At 42.2% G+C, this 25,189-nt stretch overlaps 1 protein-coding gene across 3 annotated transcripts in view; it reads left to right on the forward strand.

Annotated features, from left to right (window-relative positions):
- The first annotated feature begins 229 nt into the window (after positions 1 to 229).
- The window catches only part of adcy3a (adenylate cyclase 3a), a 31,549-nt gene continuing 6,589 nt past the window's right edge, over positions 230 to 25,189 (forward strand). For 2 of the 3 annotated variants that reach the window (XM_072461095.1, XM_072461094.1), the window contains exons 1-11: positions 230 to 930; positions 5,366 to 5,515; positions 7,568 to 7,698; positions 7,811 to 7,922; positions 8,869 to 8,996; positions 11,427 to 11,585; positions 13,098 to 13,263; positions 14,828 to 14,947; positions 16,615 to 16,757; positions 18,966 to 19,127; positions 22,259 to 22,346. In XM_072461095.1, coding sequence (XP_072317196.1) covers positions 256 to 930; positions 5,366 to 5,515; positions 7,568 to 7,698; positions 7,811 to 7,922; positions 8,869 to 8,996; positions 11,427 to 11,585; positions 13,098 to 13,263; positions 14,828 to 14,947; positions 16,615 to 16,757; positions 18,966 to 19,127; positions 22,259 to 22,346 — 2,034 coding nt within the window. In that variant the 5' untranslated portion in view covers positions 230 to 255. Of the gene's footprint in view, positions 931 to 5,365; positions 5,516 to 7,567; positions 7,699 to 7,810; positions 7,923 to 8,868; positions 8,997 to 11,426; positions 11,586 to 13,097; positions 13,264 to 14,827; positions 14,948 to 16,614; positions 16,758 to 17,710; positions 17,753 to 18,965; positions 19,128 to 22,258; positions 22,347 to 25,189 lie in introns of all 3 variants that reach the window. The other variant, XM_072461093.1, reaches the window with a different exon arrangement.

The following is a 25,189-nucleotide window of genomic DNA, read 5'->3' on the forward strand; positions in this document are numbered from 1 at the left end:
ACATTTATGTTTATTTTTGGGCTTTTATTGAACATATAATACTTTAATTTGCTACTAAAAGTGTCAAGCTTATTATTTTTCGGTTCTTCCGATAATATACTGACCTGAATAGTCGGTTAATCGATAATCATGAATAATCATAACATCCCTGATACAAATGTAGCCGTGAAGTGCATGGTTTTGCCGCGGCCACGCCTTAAACCACGTCCTTGCGTCTCTTTCCCCAGGCTGGCTCACTCCCGCCCCCACGCCGCCATGCCTCGCAACCGCGCCTTCTCGGAGCCGGAGTACTCGGCGGAGTACTCGGCCGACTGCTCCGTCACGCTGCCGTCGGACCCGGGCCAGGCGGTGGGGCGCACGCACGAGGTGACCGTGCGCAGCTCCGGGTGCTGCCTGTGCCTGCCCCGCTTCATGCGCCTCACCTTCGCCCCCGAGTCGCTGGAGAACCTCTACCAGACCTACTTCCGGCGGCAGCGGCACGAGACGCTGCTGGTGCTGGTGGTGTTCGCCGCGCTCTTCGACAGCTACGTCATCGTCATGTGCGCCGTGGTCTACACGGGTGACAAGCTGGCGTCGGTACTGGTGGCGTCGCTGGGACTGGCCGCCGACGTGGTCCTGTACTTGTTGTGTCGGTTCGGGCTGCTCCCGGACCGGATCTCCCGCCGGGTGGTGCCCTACGCGCTCTGGGTACTCATCGCGGCGCAGATCTTTTGCTATTTAGGGTTGAACTATGCCAGGTTCCACCAGGCCAGCGACACGGTGGGGTGGCAGGCGTTCTTCAGCTTCTCCTTCTTCCTGACACTGCCGCTGCGCCTGACGCCCATCGTGCTGATCACCACGGTGTCCTGCGGGGTCCACACGCTGGTCCTGGGGGTCACCATCGCGCAGCAGCAGCAGGAGAACATCCAGGGCGCCTCGCTGGGACGACAGGTGAGAAGACACTGGGGTCTTTTCTCTGGGGAGTTTGCGTGTTCTGCCCGTGCCGGCGTTAGGTTCCCTCCACCACGAGAAGCATGTGCAATAGGTTCCTTCCCTCTGAGGTGCTAAAGCTCAGTGGGACTTTCCTGGGTAAATAAAGGTCAAAAGGACTAAACTCAAAAGTGAAAGTAAGTCCACGTCAGGATCAATACTGGAACAAAGTAAATATATTCTGAAAACACCAAGGTCCTTTAAAAAGCTGCTTGGTTGTGTACAAACTAGATTTACCTAAGTATAATACCGTATTTTTTGGAGTTTAAGTCGCACCAGCCCAAAAATGCACAATAGAGAAGAAAAAACACATATATAAGTCGCACTGGAGTATAAGTCTCATTTTTAAGGGAAGTTTATTTGATAAAATCCTAGACCAAGAACATACATTTCATCTTGAAATGCAGTTTAAAATAATAACAGATGAGAGAACATGGTGAATAGGTCTTCGTATGCTAACGCTAACACCTTCAGCTACATGAGGCACAGACAGAACTGTGGTAAGTGTCTGGTATGTTAACGTAACATATGAACAGTTATTCAGATAACTATAGCATAAAGAACATGCTAACAAGTTTACCAAAGCATCAGTTTTACCCCAAATCACTGAATCCATTGAATTCTTCTTCCTCTGTGTCACTTCTAAACAACTCCACAAACTCCAGAGGAAGAGGAAGTGCAGATTCTTCTTCTTCATCGCTTAGAGCCTAGAGTGCCCTCTTGTGGTTGTCAGCGTGAAAATAATGAATAATATCACATATAAGTCACTCTGGAGTATAAGTCGCACCCCGGCCAAGACTATGAAAAAAGGTGCAACTTATAGTCCTGAAAATACGGTAGTTGTGTTTCCGCTAAAATAATCGAAGACAATCGTCTAAATCGGCGTTGATTTAGTCATAGTTTTGTCTCTTTTAAGTTTTTATTTTGACAGTTTGACTTGTACATTAAAGCATGAACATACAGTAAATGTTTTGTGTAAAGAAGTATATTAGAATATCACACTAAAGTCCACACTGCAGTACTTCACAGCCTAATCCTAATACTTCTGAACACTGTGCAGCTCCAGACAGGACGTGCTCATACTTTAAACACAATCTTCATCTTAAACCAATAGAAACCGGTCGGACGGCGGCGCGTGGGGAACTTCCTCCTTAAACTCAAACAGGTTTCATGCCCTGTTCACTTCAGCTTTCCTGGCATCTGTAAACACGTGCTGTATTTGCTCACTTTTACCGGCCCATAACCAAATACTGCGCCCAGGAACTCTGGGAGGAAGTAGCGTGTAGCTTTTGTCACACGGTAAACAAGTTCACGCTCGCGCAAAGTGGGAGGAGTCGAGCGAGAGCCGGTTTATACAGCGTGTGATGATGATTATTGCGTTTGTCTTGCTCCAACTGTGACAAACGATAAGCCTGAAGCAGAAGAATCTCAGCAAATCCTCTTCTAAACGTACAATATCTTTAAAAAATAAAGTAGCTGCAACAAAAACATGAAATGAATGAATAAAAAGACGTGAGCAGTTGCTTAATTCCTTTAAAGTAACAGAAGTTATCGATCTCTACAGCTCAAATCTTATTACAAACATTTCACAAAAGACGATGTCCACTATACATAATGAGCCTCATGAAAATAATGATAATAATAATACAAATAATGATGATAATAATAATAATGATGATAATAATGATAATAATGATAATAATGATAAATATAGCCGCAAGCGGCAATGATCGGCCCTCGCCACGCCGCCGCCACACCGCCGCCACGCCGCAAGAGGAGGGGGCGCTAACGCGCCCCAATTGTCCTTTTATTACGCTAAACATAACTAAACATTTAACCTCCATATAAAATCTGTAGGGGGCGCTGTGGCGCCAAATGAATTTATTTCACTTCAAGTAGGTTTAGGGCAAAGAGTTTAACAACTGATTCTAATTTGACGCAATTCGGACTTTATCTGCGCAAACGGCCGAAATTTTAAATATGGGAGATTTCTGAAATTCTAGCTACAGTTTGCGGCTTCGCCGCACAGAGACCGTGAGAGGTATCAATGTAATTTGGATAACTTTTGATGTCCCACTCCTCAGTAGCATTTTCACCAAATTTCAGCTTTTTAGGGCCAACGCCCTGGGAGGAGTTCGTAAAAGTACCACGTTTGGAAAAACTCCAAAGTCATGTTTAGCCATTTTTGAAGCAATATGGCCGACATTTGGTTCGGGGGACGGCGTTGCCGTAATAATACTTTTTACTTCTCTTGTCACCATCTACCTCTGCGCCAAATTTCATGATTCTACGATCAGATTTTTTTTGGGTCATTTCCCATCTCTCAATGCATTTTTGGTACATTTGGTGGCGCTGACGCGCCAATTTTTTTTATTTTAGAAAAGGGAAATAGCCAGAATGTAGAGAGGCACGATTTTTAGAGGTGTGCAAATTTTTGTGACTTTTCGTCAATGTTCACTGGGTGAAAAATAGGGGGGTTGGTCCCGAGAAGAAGAAGAAAGAAAGAAAGAATAATATTCCGATGCGAAAACAATGTTTCCCATTTTTCAAATATCATAAACTATACATTTTCGGAAAGCGCTCGCGCTTTCCTACCTCATGGTGTGGGTCCCTGGTCACTGACGGGTACTTTCGATAATTTTGAGTGGGCTCCGCCCACTTTGTGTTTTTGGCCCTCTATACAGTAATAATGTTCAATTTTTGCATTACATGCTTATATGCACGGAACATGCAAGAGATGGGGAACGTATTCGTGAGCTACTTAGCGCAAATGAGTGCTTTATATGGGGATGACGACCGCGAAGCGGTCGTCATCCCAATGTAAAGTGCTCGTTTAGTGCGAACTTTTGCACGGGCTTCGCCCGTTTACAACGGTAATGTTCCATTTTCCTACAACTAATTAGTATGCACGGGGCGTGCATGAGTGGAGGAGTGCGTTAGTGAGTGTTTGGAAGTGGGCGAGCGCTTCGCGCTCGATTTCGTGCGCACTACGTGCGCACTTTCGCAGCCGTGCTTCGCACGGCCTTACGAGATTAATAGGCCTCTCGCCAGCTTGTGGCGCTCGGGCCTAATAATAAAAAATAATAATAATAATAATGGAAATAATAATAATAAAATAATAATACAATTATGATAATGGAAATAATAATGATAATAATTATAATGGAAATAATAATAATGGTAATAATAATAATGGAAATAATAATTATAATAATAATACAATAATAATAGCAAAATTATGATAATGGAAATAATAATGATAATAATTATAATGGAAATAATAATAATGGGAATAATAATAATAATGAGCCTCATCACAAAAACATGTCACTCTCAGTTTCTACAATAAAGATGTGAGTCTTGTCTGTATAAAAAGACAGGGCAGCTCAATTATACTAAATATGATCATTGTGGTCATAAATAAAATATGCACTCACACTTTTGTAAAAGCATGAAGTGGACACAGCGGTGATGGATGAGAGAGTGCACTTCAGAGAACTGGCCTGAACGTGAAAGGGTAAAAACACTTCAGTTTTCGTCATGTTCCTAAACTTCAGCTCATTTCAACCTCAGGTGAAGGTTTTGCTCCATTGTTACCCAAATATATTCATTTAAATATAATGATATGTAGTACTTATTAAACAGTATAGTCATGTTTTAAACCCACTACAGAGAGACTGGCTTTGCTGCAGAAAGGGCATATTTACCGTATTTTCCGGAGTATAAGTCGCACCAGCTAAAAAATGCATAATAGAGAAGAAATAAACAAATATAAGTCGCACTGGAGTATAAGTCGCATTTTTGGGGGAAATGTATTTGATAAAATCCAAGACCAAGAACAGACATTTCATCTTTTACACAGTTTAAAATAATAACAGATGAGAGAACATGGTGAATAGGTGTACGTATGCTAACGCTAACACCTTCAGCTACATGACGTATGCTAACGCTAACACCTTCAGCTACATAACGCACAGACAGAACTGTGGTAAGTGTCTGGTATGTTAACGTAACATATGAACAGTTATTCAGATAACTATAGCATAAAGAACATGCTAACAAGTTTACCAAAGCATCAGTTTTACCCCAAATCACTAAATCCATTGAATTCTTCTTCCTCTGTGTCACTTCTAAACAACTCCACAAACTCCAGAGGAAGAGGAAGTGCAGATTCTTCTTCTGCGTCGCTTAGAGCCTAGAGCGCCCTCTTGTGGTTGTCAGTGCGAAAATAAATAATATCACATATAAGTCACTCTGGAGTATAAGACGCACCACGGCCAAAACTATGAAAAAAGATGCCACTTATAGTCCTGAAAATATGGTAATCAGGATGTAAAGGATAGTTTTCTTCGTGGCGCGGCCCGACGACGCCATCACCGTGTGGTTTTCCGCGCAGCTCTTGGCGAACGTGCTGATCTACGCCTGCGCCATCACGGTGGGCATCATGTCATACTACATGGCCGACCGCAAACACAGGAAGGCGTTTCTGGAGGCGCGGCAGTCTCTGGAGGTCAAGCTCAACCTGGAGGAGCAGAGCCAGCAGCAGGTCAGAGGTCACGCCACGTCCACACAAACTCATTCACGCTACGTTATGATTATCAATTATCATCGCTTCACTGTCTCTTCTTGTCCGTGAAGATTGTGTTTAAGAGCCAGGGCTGCCACGGTAACACACTTTGAACCGCAATATAAATACTGTACCAACAATGTCATTTATAATAATAATAAATATAACGCAAGATATTCTCAGTTAAACTCTTTCAAAATGAAGGGTATTTTGAACAGAAAATCTACAGGAATAAATAAATATCACAATAAAACACATGTTATGGATTATTCAGCCTCTTGAACGGCGTTTTAAATAATTGTTAAAATGTTAGTTATTTAAATTATGATTAACATAATTTGAATAACTAACGATGATCTTTGTTGTTTTAATTATGACAAGAATAAAAGTTAGTTATTTAAATTATTTTATTGAAATTATGATCAAGATAATTGTTATTTATATTATGATAAAGATAAAAGTTAGTTATTTAATTTACGTTATCTAAATTATATTAAAAGATAAATGTTAGTTATTTAAATTGTTATTTATATTATGATAGACAAATGTTTTTTTAATTATGATAAAAATAAATGTTAGTTATTTTAAATTATATTGGTTATTTAATTTATGTTAGTTATTGTTATATAAATAATATAGTTAATGTTGTATAAATTATGATAAAGCAAGATATTCTCAGATAAACTCTTTCAAAATGAACTGTATTTTGAACAGAAAATCTGCAGAAATAAATAAATATCACAGTGAAACTCGTATCTATAATAATAAGATAAATGTTATGAATGATTCAACCTTCAGCTCAAATGTTCATCGTACTCGAGAAAAACATGGAGAAAGTTCAAGAAGTTCAAGTTCCTATATTTGGTTCACGTGGTTACGGTTAAATCTCATTAGAAATACAGTTTAATCTTTAATTGTGGTTAAAGAGTGTTAACGCTTTAAAAAGAGTGATAAATAAACTAAACCGGTGCAGAAACATGTTTGTAACTGTCAAGTTTAAACTACAAGACGTTTCATATTCACTAGAAGAGAAAAGGGCTAAAACTCTCTGCTGAGGACGTTTTAATCTAATATTTCGCCCTTAATTGCGTTTGAGGTTAATTGTTCTGTCGCGATGCAAAACCAGCTCCGCGCCTCAACTTTCCCGGAGTTGGCGCGTTAATCATTTCGAGCTAAATTCATCTCCACGGACTTGCGTCGACGGGAAACCTGCGACGGCTAATGGCTCAACTCTGCGTATGCTAATGGGGCTAACGTCGCCGTGGCAACCGGCCCCGCGAGACCGGCAATGTCATCGGCAATCACCGTGGGCTCTGGAGGAGGACGCGGGGGTGTCTGAGGATCTTGTGTTTCCTCCGGCGTTTTCGGGCGTTCAGGACGCTGCATGATGTGTTTACGGTGGTTTTTTACATGTATTTGTCACGGCGGATGATTGTACGCACAGAAATATGTATTTATACTCGATAGGAAGGCAGAGAAACGCTCGTCTTGTGTGAACGTGTACATTTACGTTAATTTATATGAAACTATACCATATTTTCCAGAGTATAAGTCGCACTAGCCAAAAAATGCATAATAGAGAAGGAAAAAACATATATAAGTCGCACTGGAGTATAAGTCGCACTGGAGTATAAGTCGCATTGGAGTATAAGTTGCTCTGGGGTTTACCACAGGTTTATGTCGGTTTACCACAGGTTTATTACAGGTTTATGTCAGTTTACCACAGGTTTATGTCGGTTTACCACAGGTTTATGTCGGTTTACCACAGGTTTATTACAGGTTTATGTCAGTTTACCACAGGTTTATGTCGGTTTACCACAGGTTTATGTCGGTTTACCACAGGTTTATTACAGGTTTATGTCAGTTTACCACAGGTTTATGTCGGTTTACCACAGGTTTATGTCGGTTTATAGCAGTTTACCACAGGTTTATGTCGGTTTATAGCAGTTTACCACAGGTCTATAGCGGTCTACAAAGGTTTATGCACATTTAGTCCAATCATAGTGACCTCTGCTTGCGTTGTCCCTGCAGGAGCGCCTCCTGCTGTCCATTCTCCCAAAGCACATCGCAGACGAGATGCTGCAGGACATGAAGAAGGAGCAGAGCCAGAAGGAGATGCAGCAGTTCAACACGATGTACATGTACAGGCACGAGAACGTCAGGTAAAACACCAGACTACGGCCTCGCTCCTCTTTATCTGCCGACTTTTGCTGCTGATAAATCTCTCTTTTCCCCGAGAAATGATGAGTAACTCCACGTCTCGTCTGCTGTCAGTATTTTATTCGCAGACATCGTGGGCTTCACTCAGCTCTCCTCGTCCTGCAGCGCGCACGAGCTCGTCAAACTTCTCAACGAACTCTTCGCTCGCTTTGACAAACTGGCTGCAGTGAGTTTGTTTTTCTTCCATGACTCTTTTCATTACGTCCCGTTTTCCACTGTCTCATGTTGATCCAGAGCAAAGAAATACGGCATCTCATTTTCTTCACCAGTGTCGTCAGTATTCTTCAGTATTATTTAGTATTCTTCAGTATTATTCAGTATTCTTCAGTATTCTTCAGTATTATTTAGTATTCTTCAGTATTATTCAGTACTTTTCATTGCACATCTCAGTCACTTCTGTTTAAGTTTGTGTTGTGTTTAAATGCTTTTAGTGTGTGGATAATAAGGTGCAGCTGCCAAACCAAAAGCTTGTTTTTAAGTCTCATCTCAAGGCCCAATTTTTTTTTATTACTTTATCTTTTTATCTTTTACAGTTGTATTCTATTTAATTTATTTTATTACTTTTTAAGATCTTTTACAGTTTTATTTCTTATTTGATTTATTTTTTTGCTACAAATTATTGTATTACATTATTTACGGTTTTAGCTATTTTTTTTAAAATATATATATTTTTGATTGTATTGTATTTATTTATTTTATTACTTTTTCAAAATCTTTTTACAGTTTTATTTTATTTTATTTTTTGCCACAAATTATTCTTTTACATTATTATTTGTTTACAGTTTTAATTTTTAATTTTTATTTTGGATTTTTACTATTAATATGACTTTTAACTATGATTGTATTGTATTTATTTTGTTTTTCAGATATTTTACAGTTTTATTAGATAATTTTTTTTTCCACAATTAAAAAAAAAAAAGGTTTTAATTATTTTTTTTATTTTTTTATTTTACTATTTTATTGTATTTATTTATGTTTCATCCTTATGGTCAGGAGCTCGTGTTCTTAATGTCTGCAGCACCGCTTCAGTTTATGAATGTGCTGTAAATAAATAAAGTGAATAATATAGTTTATAAATTATATATTTCATGTTTCTCTTGTTTCTTCTTCAGAAATACCACCAGCTGCGCATCAAGATCCTGGGCGACTGTTACTACTGCATCTGTGGCCTGCCCGACTACAGGGAGGACCACGCCGCCTGCTCCATCATGATGGGCCTGGCCATGGTCGAGGCCATTTCGTGAGTGTCCCGGGACTTTGATCGCTCTGTGCGGGACGGTGCCGTCTGCTGTCGCTCACGTGGGCCTCATCGATCACAGCCACAGATTGAAATTGACGTTTTGGGAGGATGAAATTCAGCCTAAAGTCACGTGGGCCCCGCACTCGTTTGTCCCCGTCAGCTCAGAGCGGAGATTGAGTCGCTTCATCGTTATCGTCGTTATTGATTAATTATCAGCGATCGTTAGCAAACACGTGCGCTTCATCTATGCGGTCGAGTTCACGTTAGAGCCACTATAAATAAAGTGCCTTTGATTATTGAGAAAAAATACTTTTAAAAACCTAGTTAATAAGGATAAATTATAATTCATAATAATTAATTAATTAATTCAATAATTAAAAAAAGGGATTTTTTTCCCCAAATTGTTTTTAGTTCAAGAAAATTACACAAAACCATAAAAAACAAGAACGAAAACCAGACGACTAAAATTAAATAAGAAATATAATAATTATTTAAAAAAAAAATAAAAAAAAATAATTATAAAATAATAATCATAATAAAAATATATTAAAACACAACAATCATAATAATAATTAAAACATAATAATCATAATTAAAAAATAATAATAGTAATTTAATAATGATAATAATTAAAAAATATAGCCGCAAGCGGCAATGATCGGCCCTCGCCGCGCCGCCGCCACGCCGCAAGAGGAGGGGGCGCTAACGCGCCCCAATTGTCCTTTTATTACGCCTACTGCTGCATCTGTGACGCTGTCACATCTTCTCCCCTTTGTTTTACCATCAAAAAGCAATTTTATTTTGAATTCTTGGCAAAATGTGCAGCTTTGCCGCACAGACACCGTGACTCTTTGAATAAAAATGTGGATAACTTTTGATGGTCCACCCCTGAAGATGAGTCTCACCAAATTTCAGGTTAATATGTCTAACGCCCTGGGAGGAGTTTGTGAAAGTCTAAAGTGTAAACATGTTCTGGCGATTTCCCCATTGGTATAACATGGAAGGTTTCGGTCAAAGCCGTAACAATTATGACATGGGTCTCATTGACTTTTTTGATGGGGATGCCAAAATTGTCAAATTTCATATAATTTCGCAAAACTAAATATTTAACCTCCATATAAAATCTGTAGGGGGCGCTGTGGCTCCAAATTAATTTATTTCACTTCAAGTAGGTTTAGGGCAAAGAGTTTAACAACTGATTCTAATTTGACGCAATTCGGACTTTATCTGCGCAAACGGCAGAAATGTTAAATTTGGGAGATTTCTGAAATTCTTGCTACAGTTTGCGGCTTCGCCGCACAGAGACCGTGACAGGTATCAATGTAATTTGGATAACTTTTGATGTCCCACTCCTCAGTAGCATTTTCACCAAATTTCAGCTTTTTAGGGCCAACGCCCTGGGAGGAGTTCGTAAAAGTACGACGTTTGGAAAAACTCCGAAGTCATGTTTAGCCATTTTTGAAGCAATATGGCCGACATTTGGTTGGGCGGACGGTGTTGCCGTAATAATATTTTTTACTTCTCTTGACACCATCTACCTCGGCGCAAAATTTCATGATTCTACGATCAGATTTTTTTTGGGTCATTTCCTGTCTTAATGCATTTTTGGTACATTTGAGGGCGCTGACACGCCAATTTTTTAAATTTTTGAAAAGGGAGATAGCCAGAATGTAAGGAGGCACGATTTTTAGAGGTGTGTAAATTTTTGTGACTTTTCGTCAATGTTCACTGGGTGAAAAATAGGGGGGTTGGTCCCGAGAAGAAGAAGAAAGAAGAATATTCCGATGCGAAAACAATGTTTCCCATTTTTCAAATATCATAAACTATACATTTTCGGAAAGCGCTCGCGCTTTCCTACCTCATGGTGTGGGTCCCTGGTCACTGACGGGTACTTTCGTTAATTTTGAGTGGGCTCCGCCCACTTTGTGTTTTTGGCCCTCTATACAGTAATAATGTTCAATTTTTGCATTACATGTTTATATGCACGGAACATGCAAGAGATGGGGAACGTATTCGTGAGCTACTTAGCGCAAATGAGTGCTCGTTTAGTGCGCACTTTTGCACGGGCTTCGCCCGTTTACAACGGTAATGTTCCATTTTCCTACTACTAATTAGTATGCACGGGGCGTGCATAAGTGAAGGAGTGCGTTAGTGAGTGTTTGGAAGTGGGCGAGCGCTTCGCGCTCGATTTCGTGCGCACTACGTGCGCACTTTCGCAGCCGTGCTTTGCACGGCCTTACGAGATTAATAGGCCTCTCGCCAGCTTGTGGCGCTCGGGCCTAATAACAAGGCGTTTTTTACAACTTTGTCCATTTTCAAATGAAAGTATTTTTTCCATACGTCTTTAGTTTTGTCGTGATCTCTTGTAGCAGAAGTGTTTTGTGTGTCTTTGGTTGGCGGCTGCGAGCTGAGCGTAAACCGTCTTCACAGGTACGTGAGGGAGAAGACGCAGACGGACGTGGACATGCGTGTGGGCGTCCACAGCGGGACGGTGCTCGGAGGCGTCCTGGGACAGAAGCGCTGGCAGTACGACGTCTGGTCCACCGACGTCACCGTGGCCAACAAGATGGAGGCCGGAGGCATCCCGGGGTGAGGAACCACCAGAGTTTGCCAATTTAACTTTATTAAGAATGTATGCATGCTTTTAATGGAAGAATGTATCATTTTAGAGCGTCCTGAACATGTTTAAGTACCAAAAAGAAAGCAAAAACCATCACCATTGCCAAATATAAAGAACCAGACGCAGTGGCATCGACAATATTTGCTCCATTACCTTTCACTTTATTGCTATGTGATTAGGTGGCGACGCATTTTCAGTCAAAAAAGGTTGAAAAACACTTATTTAACATACACTTTATCGTTCCCATGAGGTAGTTTGTCCTGTGCATTTGACCCATTCTTAAATCCAGGTCACAATATAATCGTAAAGACCAAAAAGTAATGAATTGTGACAAGTTTTAGAAGCAAAATTAAGTCTGTTTAGTTCAATCTATCGTCCGAAACATAGACTTATCTGGCTGTTTGTGTCACATTTAACTTTATTTAGTCTTTCAGAAAGTTAAATCCCCTAAAGACGGTCACAAACTCGAGGAACAGTCGCACGTCAGAATGAAAGAAAATGAAAGATTTCACTGTTGCTCGGTCACAGCCTCAGTAATCGCTAAATTGTGATGTTTCTTCTCACAATAATCACCAACACTAAAGTTTTAACACCTTTCTTTTTTAAGCAGTGTCGGGGGAACTCACAGATTCACACGCGGCTTTGTTTGATGATTGGTTTGGCACGAAAAATGGCAAACGGAAGGAAAACAGACACGGGCACATTACAGTACCGTATTTTCCGGTGTATTTCATCTTGAAATGCAGTTTAAAATAATAACAGATGAGAGAACATGGTGAATAGGTGTACGTATGCTAACGCTAACACCTTCAGCTACATGACACACAGACAGAACTGTGGTAAGTGTCTGGTATGTTAACGTAACATATGAACAGTTATTCAGATAACTATAGCATAAAGAACATGCTAACAAGTTTAACAAAGCATCAGTTTTACCCCAAATCACTAAATCCATTGAATTCTTCTTCCTCTGTGTCACTTCTAAACAACTCCACAAACTCCAGAGGAAGAGGAAGTGCAGATTCTTCTTCTGCGTCGCTTAGAGCCTAGAGCGCCCTCTTGTGGTTGCCAGTGTGAAAATAATGAATAATATCACATATAAGTTGCTCTGGAGTATAAGTCGCACCCCGGCCAAAACTATGAAAAACTGTTGGACTTTTACTCCGGAAAATACGGTAGATACCACATTATAGGTGGAATACTGCTTCGTTTTCGTGTGCCATTGCTCAAAAACAGTTGGAAAACACTTCAATTTATAAATAGGTCAATGGGATTTTAAAGAATACGTCGGGGCAACAGCAGAAGTGACGCTGTCGGAGAGGATTCTACCCTTTTTACACACATTTATGCATTTGTCTCGTCAGTGCACTTCATATACAGTTGGAACGTGGAGTTTTTGCTACTTTCGACGTCCCACTCTTCACTCAAAGTTGCCCTGGGTCACTCCCGCCCCGCTAAACCCCGCCCCTTTCCGTTGGCAGGCGCGTGCACATCTCCCAGAGCACCATGGAGTGTCTTCACGGGGAGTTCGACGTGGAGCCGGGAAACGGAGGCGACCGCTGCGACTACCTGAGAGAGCGCGGCATCGAGACCTTCCTGGTGGTGGTGCCCAAGGGCCCCGTGGGCAAGAACGGCATCAACGGAGTCGTACGTCCAACCTCTAGTCGTAAAGTATAAGATGTGACGATTATTCAGTTAGTGCATAATCGTGGTTAGAATTGTGATATTAGAAACTAAAAAAATAGGGCTTAAATTATTATTTTTATTGCACATTGAAACTTTTTAAATACATTTTACCCAAACAAAGGTGTTGACTGAAGGCCTCTAGATGAAGTACAAAATGACTTACTATATTTTCTGGATTATAAGTCGCACCGGCCAAAAAATGCATAATAGAGAAGAAAAAACACATATAAGTCGCACTGGAGTATGAAATGTAGTTGCAAGTGTGAAAATAACAAATAATATCACATATAAGTCGCTCCGGGGTATAGGTATATAAGTGTAAATATAAATATAAGTCGCACCCCGGCCAAAACTATGAAAAAAGGTGCAACTTATAGTCCGGAAAATACGGTATTATTTTATGATTGATTGAATAACGTCGCTGTGTGTTATAGAAACGTCTTATATAACAAAATACAATGACAATTATTTATTTACAGTTGACCAGTCGTGATTAGTCGATTTAATTGTTGCCGCTGTAATTAAAAAAAAGAAAAAAATTATTATCATGACGATTTTAGAAGCAAAAATAAGTCATTTAAATTCAATTCAACTCAAAAAAAAGAAAAAACCTAATAGTATTTTTTTCTCTTTCTGTCCATGTCTTTTGCCAAAACAAATGCCATTTATCGTTCTTAAAGGTGTGATTTGGTCATATTTTTAGGAGGAATGTTCTCAATAAAAGGTTTGAAAACGCGGCTGTGGACGACGTAAATGAAGGATTTCACTGTTGCTCGTTCATCTCTTTTCACAACTCGTAAAACACCAACATTTTGACATCGGGACGTCTCTGTTCACAAACGATGTCACATATAACTAACTCATAAATGTAGTAAACAAAGCATCGTTGGTGAAAGAAACATCATTACTAACAACAACAATAACAATGGAGACGGAGTAAAATATGTTCAATTATATCTCTCTTCTGTTGGACATTAAAGTGCCTCTGACAGGTTGGACGACTTATTGAACTAAAATGCAGTTGAAATGAATATATTTTAAATGCTGCTAAAAATTATTCACATTTTATTTTATTTTATCCCACTAAAGCACATTTTTGAGGTTTATAACTTTACTTCCTGTTTGTAATTGATGACATCACACAGGGAAACTCCCCTAACGCCACAAATGTCTTTTATTCGACCAATGAAATAAATGAGAGCAACTTTATTTTGTTAAATTTAATGTTTAAAGAGTCAAAAAAGTTGTTTCTTTGTGTAAATTCTGCATAAACTTTGACTTGAATGAGTGTCCCTGGTGTGATGTCACTTCCTGTCATTTTTTCTACAGATTTTTCAACGTTTTCTCCACAAATACCTGCTCGATCGGTGTAAAACTATCATTTATATGTACAACAGGTACAAATACACCAAATAAAGTAAAAATCAGACAATCATAAAAACCTGTCATAGGCACCTAGCATAGGAGCTTTTTATTAACGTTTGTCGTCGTCGTGTGTCTTTTGTCCTGGTTTGTTTTTCCACAGAAGCTGTCGGTGACCTCGTCCAACGGGAACTCCCCGCTGCTCATCAACACCACGGAATGTAACGGCAGCGTGATCCCGGGCTGCACCACGCCCGAGGAGCCGGACGAGCTCGACGCCAGGGTAAATACAGCCGCGCACACGTTTACTTTACACGCTACACGGAAAAGCTGCACGTTCAGAGCGACGGCGAGGAAAAACTGTCAAAGAATCACTCTGAATGAAACTTTCAGAGCCGTAACAACAATTAGATGGTTAAAAACTCTTAAAAGTTGGCATCAGCGTTGTGATTTATTATTACCGTATTTTCCGGAGTATAAGTCGCACTGGACTATAAGTCGCACCAGCCAAAAAAATGCATAATAGAGAAGAAAAAACATATAAGTCGCACTGGAGTATGAAATGCAGTTGCAAGTGTGAAAAAAATAACAAATAATATCACATAAGTCGCTCCGGGGTATAAGTATACAAGTATAAATATAAGTATAAGTCGCATCCCGGCCAAAACTATGAAAAAAGGTGCAACTTATAGTCCGAAAAATACGGTACAATACAATACAGTGTCGTAAAATGTAAATATGGGTGTTTTTTCAATGTTTTTTTTTTTAATGACCCGACAATTAATTAAAGAGCCGATGACAGGTTTATAATGATTTTCTAATTTAGATTTTGTGTGTGTGTGTATTTAAACCTGTTTTTGTACATATAAATGACAGTTTTACACCAATCAACAAGTGGAAAAATCTGTAGAAAATGACAGGAAGTGACATCACATCAGGGACATTTGCATAACTTACACAATATAAACAACAATTCTGACCCTCCTAAAACATGAATTCAACAAAATAAATAACTAAAAGGTGTTTTCATATATCTTTATTTGTCAGATTAATAAAAATGAAAACACTTTTCTAAAACTTTTCTTCTGTCCATCGTGTTACAACCAGGAAGTCAAATTATAACTAAAATGATTTGCTACATTTAAAATCGTTTTAACTTAAACTGCATTTTAGTTCAATGAGTCTCCTGTCATTGACACTTTATTTATTTATATTTTTGTTTGCAATTTATTGTGTTTATTCCACTTTAATCATGCTACGACACATGAACAACCATTACCAGATAATCACGCACAAAATGCAAAACAAAAAATAATGAAATGGAAAAAAGAAATGATTAATTCATCTGTAAGTGTATAAATATAACAGAAATATACAGTAGTAATAAGATAATCATACCAGGTCAGAAAAAGCCGTGTTACACATTCTCATACACATTATTTATTATAATTTTTTTCTTTGTTATGAAGAGAACCTCAGTTATAATTCATACTTGTGTCTTAGTTACTTTAAACTTGAGAAGGTTTTGTTTTCTCCACCATTAGTATTCTGAATAGTCCAGAATCTGTTTTTGAAGCTCATGTGTCGGTCTGTCACAGGCACTTTAAATAAAATGTTGTTTTCGTGGTACTTTCCCCTCTTTTCTGCTGACACTGAGCTTTACAGGTCAACAACTTTCATTTCTTCATGTTTTCTGTAGTGAAACAAAGCAAAGAATCATGGTTAATGTGGTTCTCTTTTACTGCAGCGACAACGCGATGCATTTCAGCCCCAGGAACTCACAGTTTGATGCATTAGCTTCTCTACAATCATGTGAAACCTTCAATATTATACGTCTCTCTGGCCTGGAAGCTTTTATTTTGACAGGACGGTAGCGTGAAACGTCAAACTCGCGTGTTTGTAATCTCGTCCCGTCCGTTGCTGATACTGTGGGTGTTCGTCCATTCGCAGGTGGTGAACCCGTCGTTCCCGAACCCGCGCAGGAGGCTGCGTCTGCGCGACCTGGCGGAGCGAGTGATCGACGCGCAGGAAAACGAGCAGGAGCTGAACAAGCTGCTGAACGAGGCGCTGCTGGAGCGGGAGACCGTGCAGGCGTGAGTGTTTGACCAGTCATGGGTTTGGGTCCGGGGTTTAGGTCCGGGGTTTAGGTCCGGGGTTTAGGTTCAGCTTTAGGGTCCAGGGTTTAGGGTCCAGCCAGGGTTTGGGTCCGGGGTTTAGGTCCGGGGTTTAGGTCCGGGGTTTAGGTTCAGCTTTAGGGTCCAGGGTTTAGGGTCCAGCCAGGGTTTGGGTCCGGCGTTTGGGTCCAGGTTTGGGTCCAGGGTTTTGGTCCAGGGTTTAGTCCAGGGTTTAGTCCAGGGTTTTTGTCCAGGGTTTGGGTCCAGGGTTTGGGTCCGGGGTTTGGGTCCAGGGTTTGGGTCAGGGGTTTGGGTCCGGGGTTTGGGTCCAGGGTTTGGGTCCGGGGTTTGGGTCCAGGGTTTTTGTCCGGGGTTTGGGTCAGGGGTGAGGGTCAAGGGTTTTTGTCCAGGGTTTGGGTCAGGGGTTTGGGTCCGGGGTTTAGTCCAGGGTTTTTATCCTGGGTTTGGGTCCGGGATTTGGGTCCAGGGTTTAGTCCAGGGTTTGAGTCCAGGGTTTGGGTCCAGGGTTTAGTCCAGGGTTTTTGTCCAGGGTTTGGGTCCAGGTTTGGGTCCAGGGTTTAGTCCAGGGTTTTTGTCCAGGGTTTGGGTCCAGGGTTTGGGTCCGGGGTTTAGTCCAGGGTTTGTGTCCAGGGTTCAGTCCGAATCGGGACGTGAACTTGGATTTCGCTGAAGTGGAGCTGTAAAGTAAAATCCGCCATGTTCATTCGCTTCCTTCCTCAGAGCTCCAGCAGGGGGCGTCCTTTCCCGTTCACTCGCAGACGTTATTGCATTGTGTTGTATTGTACTGTAAAAGTGCCAAAAAATTTCATTAATGGACCTTTGTGTGCTTTTTACCGTGTTATAACCTCATCAAAACATATCTGGAGTTGTATTCCTCTTCATTAATTGTGTCGTCTTGCTCTGTGCCTCAGAAATCACTCCGTTTCAATTTCCCCCGGATCGTTTCGTCACAGGTAGAAATGGAAAAAGCAATGTTTTTTATTTAAAGGGCACATATTATGCAAAACTGACTCGCTTTTAACCCCGTTCTAACACTGTTCGCTCATCAAAAACGCATCAGGAGGAGCATTTAGCGTCGTTCACACTAGTTTGATGAATCCTGGTTAGAAGAGCGTCAAAAAGTGGGCGTGTCAAAGTTGTAGTTTCTTTATTTCCCAAACGTGAACGTGAAGCTCCTCAAGAGCACGTTTAAAGGCCGACGACGAAACAAATAATGCAGAATATATGTCCTTTAAGTCCATATCTGCTGTCAAATCCCATTCAGTACAAAATAAATGAGTTTTAGCATTATCGGGCACGTTGCTCAGTTGGCTAGCTTTTTCATTTCCGTTTCATTCTTACTGCGGCCAGTAGAGGGCGCGTCAATGCCAATCCAAGTCGAGAAGCGCAAGGTCAATGATGCATAATGTGACCCTTTAAAGTGCCTCTGGTGGAGGGTTTGCTTTCGGAGCTCGGGAATGTTCCACAGAAAGGCATTAGTAAGCAAATCTATCACCACGGAGACGAGCTGTTGACCCCCCGCGTGACTTTTACCCCTGAATTTGAACTAATGCAAGACAAATACCTTTTAAATGTCTCACTGTGGAAAATTCCAGACACAGAAAGAACACACGTCTCCATGGAAAAGAAGTCATGTCTGAGTACCGTATTTTCCGGACTATAAGTGGCACCTTTTTTCATAGTTTTGGCCGGGGTGCGACTTATACTTATATTTATACTTATATACTTATACTCCGGAGCGACTTATATGTGATATTATTTGTTATTTTCACACTTTCATACTCAGTGCGACTTATATATGTTTTTTCGTCTCTATTATGCATTTTTTGGCTGGTGCGACTTATACTCCAGTGCGACTTATATATGTTTTTTTCTTCTCAATTATGCATTTTTTGGCTGGTGCGACTTATACTCCGGTGCGACTTATATATCGTTTTTTCTTCTCAATTATGCATTTTTTGGCTGGTGCGACTTATACTGGTGCGACTTATTGTCCAGAAAATACGGTAGTCCTTCCCTCTTTCTTGTGGCAAAGATTAAGGGGTTTCTTCCATATCGTAGGTTTCCGTGGGGGGCACAAAATGGACGCTTGCGGTTTTGATCATTCGCTCCCGGATCCGACGTGAGTTTTGACTGGTTCCGTGTGTTTTGACTCGTTCCCCTCAGGTTAAAGGGGAAGCACACGAACGCCCTGTCGCTGCGCTTCGTCGACCCGGAGCTGGAGACGCGCTACTCGGTGGAGAAGGAGAAGCAGAGCGGCGCCGCCTTCTGCTGCTCCTGCGCCGTCCTGCTCTTCACCGCCGCCATGGAGGCCCTCATAGACCCACGGTAAGAACGCAAGCTCCAATACACAAACCGCACGTAAAGTATCGCGGTGTCGGTTTTGGCGTGTTTTGTCTGTACCTCAAACGATTTAAAAAGAACCACTAAAGAAACCAGTATAATCTCCACAAATAACCAAGTAAGAAGTGATATTTCTGCACTTTTGTGGTTCATTTTATGTTTTTTTTCCTTGTTTTGTGACACATTTTAGCACGTTCCTGATGCTAAATATTGTTAAAAGACGTATTTATCTTTGTCAGTATAACCCACTCCTATTTTCTGATTTACCACTGAGATTCGGAGTAGATTTGCTCTATATATGTTTTAAAACCAAGAGTTCGCACATTAAACGTGTCCAGAAGCGTTAGCGTTTGACTTAAGACTGGAATATGAACCGCTATACATTGTTTGTGGAGGTCTAAACTGCACGTTTTGCAGGTTTGATACAGAATAAGACCTTGTAAAGACATAACGGCGCATGCTTTTGTAGATGTGTTACTTGTAGTGTGTGTGTGATGGCATTGACTTTTGTATTGTTCCTATAATCTGAAACATTGAGGAAATGTTAGCGTCTTGTTTGAGGTTCAAGCACCGCACAAAATGGGAATGAACAATAAAATCAACCACAAAAGAGCAGAAATATCACTTTATACTCTTTGTTCGAAGGATTACACTAAACATTTCAGTCTCAAAGCGAACAACAGGGGGGACCAAGCACAGCCCTGGCTCATCCCTCTCTCCAAAGTCAGTGAGTCTGACAAGTGACCGTTCTGTTTGATTCTTAAAGATGGACGATCGTAAAGAGCCTCAATATTGTGTATTATTACCGGTAAATCGTCCATTTTAAATTTGGTGAGCTTTAAATAAAACAGAATCAAAAACCTTTTCAGCGTCAATAATAATAATAACTGTGGCATCGACAAGCAACAGGTCGATGTCATTTTGTGCAACAAACGCTGCTAATATGAAGAAAGCCACGGGTGAGACGAGGTGCTATTTGGGCGAGGGCGTCGTCAGCATTCCGGAGCACAGACACGGGGGTGTGGTTTGGGCGGAGCACAGACACTGGTTTGGGCGGAGCACAGACACAGGGGTGTGGTTTGGGCGGAGCACAGACAGGGGTGTGGTTTGGGCGGAGCACAGACAGGGGTGTGGTTTGGGCGGAGCACAGACACGGGGGTGTGGTTTGGGCGGAGCACAGACAGGGGTGTGGTTTGGGCGGAGCACAGACACGGGGATGTGGTTTGGGCGGAGCACAGACACTGGTTTGGGCGGAGCACAGACAGGGGTGTGGTTTGGGCGGAGCACAGACACGGGGGTGTGGTTTGGGCGGAGCACAGACACTGGTTTGGGCGGAGCACAGACACGGGGGTGTGGTTTGGGCGGAGCACAGACACTGGTTTGGGCGGAGCACAGACAGGGGTGTGGTTTGGGCGGAGCACAGACACGGGGGTGTGGTTTGGGCGGAGCACAGACAGGGGTGTGGTTTGGGCGGAGCACAGACAGGGGTGTGGTTTGGGCGGAGCACAGACAGGGGTGTGGTTTGGGCGGAGCACAGACACGGGGGTGTGGTTTGGGCGGAGCACAGACAGGGGTGTGGTTTGGGCGGAGCACAGACACGGGGGTGTGGTTTGGGCGGAGCACAGACAGGGGTGTGGTTTGGGCGGAGCACAGACACGGGGATGTGGTTTGGGCGGAGCACAGACACTGGTTTGGGCGGAGCACAGACAAGGGTGTGGTTTGGGCGGAGCACAGACACGGGGGTGTGGTTTGGGCGGAGCACAGACACTGGTTTGGGCGGAGCACAGACAGGGGTGTGGTTTGGGCGGAGCACAGACACGGGGATGTGGTTTGGGCGGAGCACAGACACGGGGATGTGGTTTGGGCGGAGCACAGACACTGGTTTGGGCGGAGCACAGACAGGGGTGTGGTTTGGGCGGAGCACAGACACGGGGGTGTGGTTTGGGCGGAGCACAGACACTGGTTTGGGCGGAGCACAGACACGGGGGTGTGGTTTGGGCGGAGCACAGACACTGGTTTGGGCGGAGCACAGACAGGGGTGTGGTTTGGGCGGAGCACAGACACGGGGGTGTGGTTTGGGCGGAGCACAGACAGGGGTGTGGTTTGGGCGGAGCACAGACAGGGGTGTGGTTTGGGCGGAGCACAGACACAGGGGTGTGGTTTGGGCGGAGCACAGACACGGGGGTGTGGTTTGGGCGGAGCACAGACACGGGGATGTGGTTTGGGCGGAGCACAGACACTGGTTTGGGCGGAGCACAGACAGGGGTGTGGTTTGGGCGGAGCACAGACACGGGGGTGTGGTTTGGGCGGAGCACAGACACTGGTTTGGGCGGAGCACAGACAGGGGTGTGGTTTGGGCGGAGCACAGACACGGGGGTGTGGTTTGGGCGGAGCACAGACACTGGTTTGGGCGGAGCACAGACACGGGGGTGTGGTTTGGGCGGAGCACAGACACGGGGGTGTGGTTTGGGCGGAGCACAGACAGGGGTGTTGTTTGGGCGGAGCACAGACACAGGGGGGCGGAGTGTGGGCTGATAGCGCGGCGTGATAGCGCGGCGTGATAGTCACCGTGGCGACCGCGAGGATCAGAACACTCGCCCCTGGCTTACTCTCAAGACATTCAGACGGATTTCATCAAGAAAAACATTTATGTTGCATTTGTGCATTTTTTTAATGTGTTACAAAAGTATCGGATCGGGACTCGGTATCGGAAGATACTCACACGACTTGCCTTTTGTTAATAAATCCTGTCTGATCATTATTAATTACATTTGTGAGTATTTATTCCAGGTGTATATCTCTCTTTTTACTTTAATGTTCGTTTTTAATAGTTTTATTAACTACTATGTATGTAATAATCTAATTATGCCAAACACCAAAACAACAATTGCAATATTGAAATTTTTTTGCTAAACTTCCGACTTTTAGATCAGTTTTAGTTGATTTTTATGTTGTCGATTCACAATTTGACTTTGTTTCTGTCTCGGTGAAAACCTGGCCTTGTTTCCTTGGTTTTTTAGCCCTCGACGCGTTACGATTTCATTTATGTTTTTATGGTTCAAATGTGTGCGTTTTCTTGCTCAAAAGTGTGCGTTTCCTCTGCTCTCTCCTCATAGGCTGATGGCCAACTACATCACGTTCGCGGTGGGAGAAGTTCTGCTGTTGATCCTGACCGTCTGCTCGCTGGCGGCCATCTTTCCCAGGGTCAGTGAACGCCACGCCAGGTCGTCACGGCGATTTATACGGGAAAAGATCAATTGTGCCGCTTGACTAAACGACTGTGAATGGGTGACTTTGTTGTCGCTCGAGTGGATTCAAGTTCAAGCGCTCTTCAAATCCTGCCGTGCAATAATCAGCATCATAAACGACACTTGTCCGCTTCATCTGAAAGTCTAATTTCAAACACGCCGTTTTAAACTATTGCAGAGCTTTTTTGGAGCTAATTATGTGTCCAAAAACGACACGTCGACTTGAGGTTTAAAATGCACTTTCAGAACCGTTTAGTGAGTTATACGCGTTATATACATGAAGTAATAGTACTGCAGGTCTTCATATTACACATTTAGGACTATTTATACAGTTTATGTGTTAGCTCTCCGAGTCTGGTTCTATATTCTTGTTGTTTTGTAAAAGAATAATAAAAAAATGATAATAATAAATTGAAAAAAAATATTAAAAAAATTACACAAAATTTCAAAAAAAAAGAAAAAAAATGGGAGATTAATCTTGACGTTTCTCTCTCTTTTTTTTTGCTATTTTTAATACTTTAAATGTTAGATTATACTCTTCTAAATGTGCATATCCAAAACGACTACTGCGATATTATACATGTCCCACCTCTGTCTGGTAGTACTATCTTAAGTAACAAATGTAGTAATGTGACTACAGATGCAAAGTTGTGGTGGTTGTAGTAGTAACACTAGATGCAGTGTGTTTAAGGCAGACTTAAAGGTGCAATGTGTAACTTTAAACTGCTCTAGCTGCATTTATTCATTTAAATGTTTTTTATTGCTCGAAAATACCTTGAAACAACATTACCACAGATCTGACTCTCCATCAGAAAACAAGTAGTGGTAATGGTAGTAGTAGTAGTAGTATTTGGTAGTTTGTAGTTACTAGTTGTAGTTACTACTTGTAGTTACTAGTTGTAGTTAGTTGTAGTTGTAAGTTAGTAGGTAGTAGTAGTAGGTTAGTTAGTAGTAGTAATGTGTTGAAGTAAATGTATTCCACTCATTTTTTAAGTTATCAAATGCAGTATATACTCGAGTACGTATTCTTTCAAACAAATCTTATACAATAAACTTTAATTTACTCTTTACTTTATTTCCCCCAAATTATTCATATTTTACAGCCACTAATACTGTTGGTGTTATTTAGACAAACTCATTGATCACATTTTCTCACACTTTAAACTAGATCAAGAAAACAAGTGGTAGCACGAGTCACAATAATGTCCCATGTCAACAAGGCGTGTTCGGCGTTATCCGTCCTCGAACGCAGAAAATGTCTCCTGAATCGCGATGACGCCCTTCGTATAACCGCATCTAACGCACGTTCATCACGGCGAGTAGAGCAGACTTTCCTGATTGTTCAAACCGAAGCGAGAGCAGAAGTAAACACTCGGTCACGAGCCGGGTCACGAGGCGGATCACGAGCCGGGTCACGGGCCGGGTCAAGAGCCGGGTCCGCCATCTTGAATGTTTTGGAACTGGGGTGGAAAGCGTTACTTCCGTATCTCAGTGTGATGCGTTGTCGGTAACTGGATCACCGACGATTTCATTGGCTCGGACTCCGATTCCAGACCCTTACGCATTCGAACAGAATGTGGGCGGGGCTGGCGGGTCAGGCAACTGTGCCAGTGCATCGACCGTCACATCATTATGGTTTTGGCAACTTCCCTTTTGTGGAAACTGATATATCGACGCGTCGCAAAGCGGCCGGGGCCGGAATCGATCTCACCGCGCAGAACCCGACCACTGACCCCGCTGACCGCTGACCCCGCTGACCGAGAGTGTGAAGATGCTGCCGATGAAGCTGTGGGCGTTTGAAAGTCGAGTCAATAAAGATTCAGATCGTGAAACGTGCGACAGTCGCAGCGCGTTTGTTTCCAGTGAAGCGCGGGACGGTCACTGGAAACTGTCGACCGCTGGACTCGATGTGGACGGTCAGCGCTGGCATTGAATTACATCGGCTGAAATCACTTTTAGAGGACGTGCGTGGCTGATTATTAGACATCAGGGTCCTTCATAACAAGTAATGCATAAAGGTTAAATACAGTAAATTGTTCTGGATCAACATCACATGATCTCTCTGGGTGGAGTCTGCATGTTCTCCCCGTGTTACCGTGGGTTCTCTCCGGGTTCTCCGGCTTCCTCCCACCGTCCAAAGACATGCATGTGTTAGGTAAGATTGGTGACTCTAAATTGGCCCTAGTGAATGAATGTGAGCGTGAACTGTCTGTAATGTCTATGTCTCTGTGTTGGCCCTGTGACGAGTTGGCCACTGTCCAGGATGTACCCCGCCTAAGGCCCGAAGTCACTGGGATAGGCTCCAGTCACCCGCGACCCCGAAAGGGAACAAGCGGTAGAAAATGGATGGATGGATGGATGTTCTGGATCTGGAAAAGCAATCATGAAACAAACAAACACAATTGTATGATGCTACTGTCCGGTGGGTTCTTCAGCACAAACATCTACCGTATTTTCCACATTATTCCACAAGTCGCACTGAGGAATGGTCTATTTTGGATCATTTTTCACATATAAGTCGCACCGGACTATAAGGCGTATTAAGCCAAACAAAATGTGTACCACACAAAACAACCAGAAGGAATCCATATATAAGGCGCACTTTAATCGTCGTTTAAAAATAAATCAAATTAAAGGCTTTTAAGTGCGGAAAATACGGTATATACTTTAGAACTATGAAAATTACATTTAATTATTCTCAGATAATAACACGCTGATCAGGCAGTCCTTGTTGCCCTGGGGCAGGTTGAAATGTGGCATTTGCGCCTTAAAAGCCTAAAAATAAAACTAACTACAGTT

Source organism: Eucyclogobius newberryi, unplaced genomic scaffold (genome assembly GCF_026437365.1).
Source record: "Eucyclogobius newberryi isolate DKJ021-1_F unplaced genomic scaffold, fEucNew1.0.hap1 SCAF_3, whole genome shotgun sequence".
NCBI lineage: Eukaryota > Metazoa > Chordata > Actinopteri > Gobiiformes > Gobiidae > Eucyclogobius > Eucyclogobius newberryi.